Raw genomic sequence first — 9,508 nt, 5'->3', positions numbered from 1 at the left:
CTCCCTCCCTCCCTCTCTCCTTCCCTCCCTCTCTCCTTCCATCCTTTCCTTCCTTCTCCCCCCACATTTTGGTTTCTTGACACAGTTTCTTTGTGTAGCCTTTGGTGTACTAGAACTAGCTTTGCTCAAGTGCAGGGATTAAAGGCATGCGCTCTTCTCGCTCATCAAAGGTGAGGTGGCCTGTATTAAGGAAGAGCCATGGAACTTTTCCATGGCTGCTGTGTTTGCCTCCAGGGAATTAAAAAAATGGTTAATGGTCTGTGCCCAGGACTTAACCACGGATTGCCTCAAATCATCATTCTGTTGGCCTGTCAAACATTTGGTTTTCTTGGTTTGGACCAGCTCATTCAGCAGTGCCATTCCATGTAGGGGTTATTGCTATTCTTTAATTATCTTCTGTGTGTTGTGTGTGTTTTGCCTATCTATACACCATATGCACGCAAATGCCTTTGGAGGCCAGAAGAGGGCATCAGATCCCCTGGTACTGGAGTTACAGAATGTTGTGAGCCACCATTTGGGTGCTGGGAACTGTACTTGGGTCCTCTGAAAGAGTACCCATCTCTCTAGCCCAGGGGTGATGGTGATTTTAAAGAATGGGTTTATGTTTCTAATTTATTTATTTTTTTAAAGATTATTTATTATGTATACAGTGTTCTGCCTGCATGTATGCCTGCAGGCCAGAAGAAGGCACCAGATCTCATTGCAGATGGTTGTGAGCCACCATGTAGTTGTTGGGAATTGAACTCAGGACCTTTAGAAGAGCAGCCACTGCTCTTAACCACTGAGCCATCTCTCCAGCCCCCTCTATTTTTATCTGCATGAATGCTTATCATATGGCAAGCTCCTAAAAACTCCGTAGGAGTCAGTCTAGCTTTCTCTGTCCTGCATTTCCTCAGACTCCAGTTAGTTCTGTGCCCATTCTCTGGCTTCCTTTGCACTTGGTTCATTGTTCTACTGGAGTGTTTACCACTTAGGTGGCTGCCTGGCTCCACATCAGCTGGAAGAAATAAATCCAAATGCTAAGCTTTGTGGTTAACATTAAACTGAGAAGCCACCGGCCAGGATAGACTTGCCCTACACTTACAGGGATGGTTTGATCTGATGAGCCATAAGATTTTCCTAAACAATCAGGGCTCTTGCATGCATCTGTGCCGCCATTTTCCCTTTATGCAGAAGTAAATGGGCTTGGTTAGTCATAGCTGATTGTGAGCAAGGTGCTTTACAAATGCGAAGAAAAAACAGTGTACAATTTCCAAAGGCTCTTTGCTTAAAAATCTATTTTGGCAGTTACACACACACACACACACACACACACACACACACACACACACACACACGCACACACTCACCCAATCTCTTCTGTATAAAGTATGCTTTCTTAGTATTTGGGAATCAGTCTGAATAGTCCAAAGTGCCCCCCCTCCTTCTTTGAGCCCAGAGCAGCCCCACCCGCCCTGGCCTTTGGGGAACTGTACCTGGGAACTGCTCTCCCTCTGACTCCTCCCTAAACTGTTCACTGCGCCTGCTCTCTCGGGCCTCCCTCCAGCGCAGCTTCTGGACTGATGGGTTCCGAAGGCATTTCCGGGCACGACACTTCTTGCGTTGCACAGTCTCTGGGCAGGGTACACCCCCAAACTGAGGTTCCATTTGGATTGTCCGGGTTCGGATCATATGGCCTTTCCCGCATGACTTGTTACATTCAGACCACTGGGACCACTCGCTGAGTTCACAGTCAATGGCTAGCAAAATAGAGAAAGCGGGAAACAGAGTAGTTGAGTGTATCCCCTTTGACTGTCTCAGTCATGTGGCCAATCAGAAGAAACGGGGATCTAGAAGCAATGGCATTATCTGGAGCAGTAGAGGCAATGCTGTCGGCACATCATGACCCCATACTCTTCTCATTCTGGCTCCTCTGTGATTAAGGTGATAGGGGACATCGAAGGTGTTTTTGTAACCTCATGCCTTGCCCTGTGACTTCCTGGAATAATCATGTCAGCTTCTAGTGGCACTGACCAGTGCGGCCCCCCCTCCCCCCCCCTCTCAAGGAACCTAGATTTCCTCAGGGGAGCCATAGTGTTCTTCAGCGAATGGCCTTTGGAGAGAACAAGGCTGCAGGTGACTTGCCTACATGAACCCATGCTTAGGGCTTTCTCAAACCCATCCAGCTTTTCTTATTCCGCGCCTCAGCTGCCTCCTGCATGTGGTGGTCTGTGTAGAACACAGGAGCCCGAGATGAGAAGTTCTACAAAGGATCAAGTGCAAAAGGTGTTTTAGGGTTTATCATAACAAAGGATCTAGCATTCTTACTAAGCAAGCACTTCGCTGTGTGAGGGGAAACAGCATTTTGGTCTGAGTTTTCAAGATGTGTCCAAGGAGGCAAATGATTCCACATGTTTTCCGGCCCCTTTCCCTGAAGGAGCTTGTCTGCCAAATGGGGATAATTGTAATTTTGTTAAATTAGGCTATGAGGATTAAATGAGCTATTTGCTCCCAGCAGAACCCTGTGGATGTTCATTTCCTGATCCCCTTGAGTAGACCCTGTGGATATAAACACTTGTATGAATTGGTGACCGTCACCACTAGATGAAGGCTCTAGAGCCCAGTCATTGAGGTAGCTGTGTACTGACTATGGGTAGTAAGAGCCCAAGGCTGCTGAGGCCCATGGGGGTCTGCACCTGCTCGCACTTCGTGCCAGGAGCTGGCTTTGGTCCTCACAGTAGCCTGGGAAGTGTTTCAGGAATAATAACCAGTGATATTGACTACACAGATTGCAGAGGCAGATGTGGGCAGATGTTTTCGAGAACCTGACTCTTCCCTTCTTACCAGCCTTGTGGAGTGTTGACTTAATGGCCAGCCTCCAATCACAGGTAAATAAATAAAACACATGGTACTGGGATGGAATCGAAAGGTTACAAAGCTCCTGGTCAGACAAGTTTCTAAGCGGGGTGGGGGAAGACAAGGACTGGCCGGGGGAGGGCAAGGACTGGGCGTGCTACAACATTAGTATCCATCTCCTATTTAGTCTTCACGGCCATTCTGTGTGTTTGTGTGTTTTGCAGACAACAATGAAATTGAAGTGTTTCTGCCAACACAGATCCAAATTCTACTCTTTCTCCAAGACAAATTAGTCTCACTATAGGATCTTAACAGTCTACAATCTTTTGCGTGCGTGTGTATGTGTATGTGTATGCACAGGCATGTCTTAAGAACAAACATGATTTCTGGTGTTTTCTCCATTGTTCTCCGCTGTATTTACTGAGAGAGGGTCTCTTTTTGAACCTACAGGTCACTGATTTGGCTGGTCTAGCTAGCCAGTATGCCTGCTGGGCTTTTATGTGGGTTCTGGGGATCCAAAGCCTGGTCTCCATGCTTGTACACAAAGTGGTTTATCCACTTAGCTGTCTCCCCGTCTGGTAGTATTAGCACGTAGCTGGTTGGGGGCTCACTGGACCAAGCGAGGGGTGGGCTTCCAGGACCTGGGACTTACGGCATTCTGGCAGCATGCATTTCTCCACCTGCTCCAGTTCCTCGTTACAGTCGCCCAGCTCTGCCAGAGACTTGAGCATCCGCTGGCGGGTCCGCATGCCCTTCCCACAGGTGACGCTACAGTCGCTCCACTCGGACCAGGGGGACAGCAAGCACGGGATGGTATCTAGGTCAAGAGCCGAGTTTGGCACTGAGAACAGGCACCTTTTGTTGTCTTTGATCTTGGCCCTGTAAAACCCCCACCTGCACTAGCCACTGGGATAGAAGGGAACTGGACCCTAGGTTCAGAGTGAACAGCCTGGAGCAGGAAGTAGCTCTCAGGCAGGAAGTGGCCCAGTTGATGGTCATGACCTTACACCAGGTGATGGTCAGTGAAGCAGAATGCAAGTTCTCAACAGAGACATCACTGATTTAATGGAGTCACCAAATTTAATTAATAATCTATAGATTTAGTAGGGCCTCACTAAGAACACTCCTCATGGTGCCCTGATAGGAACTGACTTAGTGCTGCAGTTTTGCTTTGTCTGAGCTGAAATCCCTAGAATGTGTGTGTGCTTGTGTGCACATGCTCATCCATTTGCACCTAGAGTGGGCATAGTTGTGCCTTATGACACCTAACAAGGCCTTCATAAAACAGAAATTTGCTGGCCATAGTCGCGCACATTTTTAATCTCGGCATGTGGGAGGTAGAGGCAGTGGGATTTCTATGACTTCGAGGCAAGCCTGGTCTACCTAGCCAGTTCCAGACCAGTTAGGGCTTCACAATGAGACTGTCTCAACCCCACAAACAAAAAGCCAGGAATGACTTGGCAGAGTTCAAAGCATGTCCTACCTAAATTTACTGTCCATTGCCCCAAGGGAAATGCTTCTAGAGAACGCAGCTGCAGGTGTGAATTCTATCCAGAAGTCACCAGTGTGTGTAAAACACCTGCAAGGGGCCTGTCTGGATCTAATTGGTGGGATACCCGCACACCTCTGTTCCTCTTGCTCCTGACAGTGCCCTACAAGACCAAACCCTGCTCTCTCTTGGTCCCTATTCATCCACCTAGTCGGGGAGCACTTGAGTGTCTCTTGTCCGTTTGAGGTTCGCTGCCCAAAGCCCTCCCCATACCCACTCACGGCACTCGGGCATCATGCATTTCTCCGCCTGCGACGTCTCAGCCTTGCACATGGAGCCGTCCGCGGGGCTCATCTTGACCATACGGTGCCGCTTCTTCATGCCCATCCCACAGGTGGCGCTGCAGTCATCCCATTCGCCCCACTCAGTCACCAGGCAGCTGCTAGGAGCTGGGGGAGTCCACACAGTTGGAGTTGTGCGGTTTGTGCAGGGGTCTGCCTGCCTGCTTGCCCCACCCACCTAAGGGTACCCCGCCCCCCTTCTCCCTGCCCTACTCACAGCACTCCTCGTTGACTGTGCACTTCTCTGTCTCTTCCGTGGGCAGTGTGCACACCGAGCCGTCCTCTGGGAACTGCTTCACGTACCTTTCCCGGGACCTCATGCCCATGCCACATGAGATGCTGCAGGGCGACCAGGTGATCCACTCGGACATGGTACAAGTGGAGCCATCTGCAACACACTGAGCATGCTCAGGAGGGGCAGAAAAGAACCTGGGGTTGGCACAGAAGAACTCTGGCTCTGGGAGGAGAGGCGGTTAAGGAGTGGAGCAGGTGCCTCGGGTCCAAGGAAAAGGTCCAGGTCCAGTGATTTAGTACTGCCGTACCTCCTGGGGCCACCTGCCTGATATAATAGTGGCAGCTTTCCTGTGGAGGAGTCTTAGGCTATACTTAGAAACTTCAGCACCACTATTGGCATTAGCTGCTTAGCTCTTGTACCCCCAAAGGAGCCTCAGGGCTGACAGTGAATTTCTTCTGTCTCCTTGTAGGCTTGTCTATAGCAGGGTTTGTTCTTCTTCATGGTGCTCTGTTTGAGGCCCACATGGCTAGCAATGACTCCTGTGGGAGCAAAGCCCCGAGAGGCAGGCCAGGCTACTGCAGGAAAAGTTGGGAAGTGGTGTGCAGGAGATTGTACTGTTTTAGCTAGCCCTTGCTTGGAATTGCTTTTCTTTGTGCGAGGCACCATTCCAGCCTGAATGGCCCTGCCACAGAATAAGTATAGCCTGTCTAGCCCTCCTCAGAATAAGAATAGGAAACAGCATAGGCCTGTACAGGAAGAGTCACGCAGAAGCAGGTAGCTGCCCTTTGCCCTTGGCCCCGCAATCACTGTCCTGCAATCTCCAAAGCTATGTGTAGTGACGTAGGTTTTGCAGACTTGCAGAAAGCAAGCCTGACCTTTGAGCAGTTTCCAGCGGAGAAAGTGAGCAATGAGCTGAAGGCCCCTATGTGAAACAAGCACGCCGTGCTCCACATAAGGCTCAGGTCGGGTTTGGAAGAGGGGCCAGGAATAACAATTACTTAAAAGCATTTGAGAGCCCAGCAATCTCAGCACTCCAGTGGCGGAGGCAGGGGCATCATGAGTTCCTGACCCACATGGCGCTACAGAGTGAGCTCTAGACTGGTTTGGGCTATATGGTGAGGCCCACTGCTCTATCCTAAGAATTGGATGGCCTGGAGAAGGGACCCTCTTCATTTGGAGCAGTGACCCCTCACCTCCAGTGGCCCTTCACCTCTAGTGACCCCCCATTCCCTCTGTTATTTCCTATGCACCAATTCTTTTCAGACTAGCTGACAGAGTACGATTGTGAGATTGGACCCAAGCCAATGAGGAAGACACAGTCGTCACCTGAGTTAGAATAAAAACCAAATGAACCTCCTGTCTGCGTGTTCCCTCTTCCTGAACACACCCTCTGGAGCAAGAGTAAAGCTTGCCATTGTCCAGACCCTTCAGTCAGAATAGTGGCCTCTTTCTTTTGTGACCCCAAACTTATTCTAACAGTATCTTGTGGTGGTTGGGGGTATTGGGGAGACTTTAGGAAGTGGGGTCTAGCTAGAGAAAGTAGATCACTCTTCTACCACCATATTTTACTGGGGTGCCATGAAGTACATGAGATCAAGCAACTGCTGACTAAATCTTCTGACTCCGACAAATTTTTTCCGCTAATGTCCTGACAGGCATTTTGGTCTAGGTGATATTCAAGTAATGCATGAAAGAAGAAGGGTGAATCTCTGAAATTTGTTATATGATGGGCTGTGTGTTCAGAGACCTCAAGATACTTTAGGAGGCCCTTGCTCTGGTTGGAGCAATGGAGATGAATGACCATGATGCCTGTCTGGGAACACTGCCCGTCATGGCGAAAGGGACCCATGTTGCTAGGTGGGCCTCTCTTCCCAGTCTTCTCCGGCTGGCCTAGGCCTTACCTTACCTTCATCGCTGCAGCCAGGGCCCATGCAGGGCTGAAAGTCCTGCGTGTCAGGGCAGGGGACACTGAGGTCCAGCTGTGCCTTCAGCATGCGTTGCCGCATTCTCTTGCCCTTTTCACAGGTGGAGGAGCTGCAGGCCGACCACGGAGACCAGTTGGAGTAGATGCAGGTTTCCGGGGTGTCATCTGCAAAGAGTGTTTGACATGTTCTCCCTGGGAGCCTGTGGGAGCCATGGCTGCTCTCTGCATAAAGGCTTATCTGTGTGTTCTAGAGACAGAAGCAGATGTTTTCTTCCCTTGATGTTCCAGGGGCTGGAGAGATGGCTCAGCAATTAAGAGCACTAGCTGCCCTTCCAGAGGACCCGGGTTCAATTCCCACATGGCAGGTTACAACTGTCAGAAACTACAGTTTCAGGGGATCTGACACCCTCACGCAGACATGCACGTAGGCAAAACACCAATACACATAAATAATTTTTTTTAAAAAAATTCCTGCTGGTAAATATCTAATGACAAGGGACTCCTCTCTTCCTGTAAGATCCTTTTGTACCTGTGTATCTTCCCAACACCACCTGCCCTTGGCAGGCATTGTTTCCAAGCAGGTGGGAATTTCATGGGCAGTTTTGAGAAGCTCACACATCTTTCCATTGGCTCCACCCACAAGTGTCAGCTCCCTGGGCACTTGCCCTGTGCTGGCAGCCTAAGAACCTCACTTAACTGGGCCTGTTGATTCTCATTTTCTCGGAGGCAGCATCTGTTATGATACCCATTTCATAGTTGAGGGAAGAGAGACGAGAAGGTTAGCTTCTTGTCAGGGTTACAGATTCATGAAATCAAGGTTCTGTGAGGAAATTAAAAACCAAGGCTCTGCCTTTCTCTCCTGACTGTCAAGCCTGGACTTTGTCCTTGATGATAGGGAGATGGACTTGTCTCCGCCTGACAAGCAGCAAAGCAGACAGCAGTCTGAATACTGCAAAACTCACCAAATGCCGTCTCCATGGCTGTCATAGAGAACTAATGTTAATACTTGCTCCAATGTCACTCCTCCACCAATTGCCTTATATTAGTACCTAATGTTGGCCTTGGATTTTAGTCTTTTCTTTGGCTATGATACTGGAAATAGGGACCAGGGATTGGTACATGCTAAGCACATGCTTAGACACCCGAGTTCCCCTGCCTCCAGGCATCCTGATTATTTCAGAGATGGGAACGCTGTGTCAGTTTATGTTGCCACCTGCGACAGAGGAGAACAGCGTACCTTCATCCTTCTCTTCTGGAGCCAGGTCAGCTACAATGTCATCCACATTGTCCGGTACAATGTTGCATTGTTCTCCCTGCCAAAGAAATGGAGAGCAGACAGTCAAGAAAAGAGAATGTTCAAGGGAGAGCTGGAATACCTAATTCTAATGTTTCCTTGGCACAAAACCCACGTGATAGTGGAGTTCTGGGCTAACGGAACTTATAGCTTAAGTGAAAAGAAATGCAAAAAAAAAAGCATTGACTAAACAGATATCCTGACCATGGCAGACATTAGCAACTGATTGTAGAACTTAGGATAAACTAATCTGCTTGGATCAGATCATTCATTTATCAGCTTCACTCTAAAAGATAATTTTCATTCTTGAGACCTCAGGTGGCCCAGAAATCCCATATCCAGAGCTGCTAGGAAGCAGAGACTCCAGTGGTTCTAGAAAGGTGTACAGGAACAATGGCCCTTCTCATGGTACCTTCCGGGCGATTCTCTCGATGACGACTCTGGCCACTTGTGTGATGGACCCACCTTCTGGGTCATAGAAAGGACTCTGAGGATGGTCGAGACTGGTCAGGGGTCGGATTTTTTCCTGAGGAATTGTGGGCTTGTTTGGTGACTGCAGGAATAAAACAGACAGCGTGGGAAATACAATAGGAAAACCTCAGAGTAATTTGTTTATTGAGATCAGAACAAAACTCTACTAGGACTTTTGGGGATTAAATAGAGCATGCTCTGGTTGGAATGTAAGAAGTATAATGAGGGCTGGAGAGATGGCTCAGCGGTTAAGAGCACTGCTGCTCTTCCAGGGGTCCTGAGTTCAATTCCAAGCCATCACACGGTGGCTCACAACCATCTGTCGCGGGATCTGGTGCCCTCTTCTGGTGTAAAGGTGTACATGTAGCCAGAGCACTTGCACGCGTAAAACAAATCTTAAAAAAGGTATATTCATGGAATTCCACTTGTATAGACCCTGTGCTTGGAAATCCATAACCCTATCTTAGAAGCTTCCACGCACACCAGAAGTTTGTGGCCAGCTGGAAGAGCCAAGTGCCAAAGAGGTCATCCAAGCTTAGAAGTGGCTGAGCCAGCTTGACCTGGATCCAAGGCTTTTTCTGCTGGACCAGGCAGCGGACTGTTCTTGTGTCTGGTCAGATGTGAGTCACGCTGTGCCTGGTGACTACTCAGCTCTGTCATTGCTGTGAGAAGGCAGCCCCAGATTACAGATAGAATGTTGAGTGTGGCAGGCAGCAAGCTCCAGGATCCACATGTTTCTCCCTCCCCAGCACTAGGATCACCAACACGAGCCACCCTGCCTGACTTTGTAACCTACATTCTGGGGAACTGACTCCTTCCTGCTTGCCTAGCAAGAACGTCACTGAAGTAGCTGTCTGCCTGTCCCTCTCTTACTGGTTTTCTGATGGTTCCAGACTTTAAAAATATCTTTTAAAAAGAT

At 49.1% G+C, this 9,508-nt stretch overlaps 1 protein-coding gene across 1 annotated transcript in view; it reads right to left on the bottom strand.

The window, feature by feature from the left end:
- Spon1 (spondin 1) overlaps positions 1 to 9,508 on the bottom strand; it is a 301,648-nt gene that overhangs the window by 2,666 nt on the left and 289,474 nt on the right. The window contains exons 9-15 of the mRNA XM_013347692.2: positions 8,531 to 8,671; positions 8,062 to 8,137; positions 6,807 to 6,989; positions 4,883 to 5,053; positions 4,606 to 4,773; positions 3,488 to 3,652; positions 1,476 to 1,739 (exon numbers count right to left, since the gene is read on the bottom strand). Of these exons, the coding sequence (XP_013203146.2) occupies positions 1,476 to 1,739; positions 3,488 to 3,652; positions 4,606 to 4,773; positions 4,883 to 5,053; positions 6,807 to 6,989; positions 8,062 to 8,137; positions 8,531 to 8,671 (1,168 nt within the window). The remainder of the gene's footprint in view (positions 1 to 1,475; positions 1,740 to 3,487; positions 3,653 to 4,605; positions 4,774 to 4,882; positions 5,054 to 6,806; positions 6,990 to 8,061; positions 8,138 to 8,530; positions 8,672 to 9,508) is intronic.

This window comes from Microtus ochrogaster, chromosome 8 (assembly GCF_000317375.1).
Source record: "Microtus ochrogaster isolate Prairie Vole_2 chromosome 8, MicOch1.0, whole genome shotgun sequence".
NCBI classification, from domain to species: Eukaryota; Metazoa; Chordata; class Mammalia; order Rodentia; family Cricetidae; genus Microtus; species Microtus ochrogaster.
Note: the sequence above shows the minus strand (reverse complement) of the source record. Positions and strands in the feature narration are given on the sequence as shown.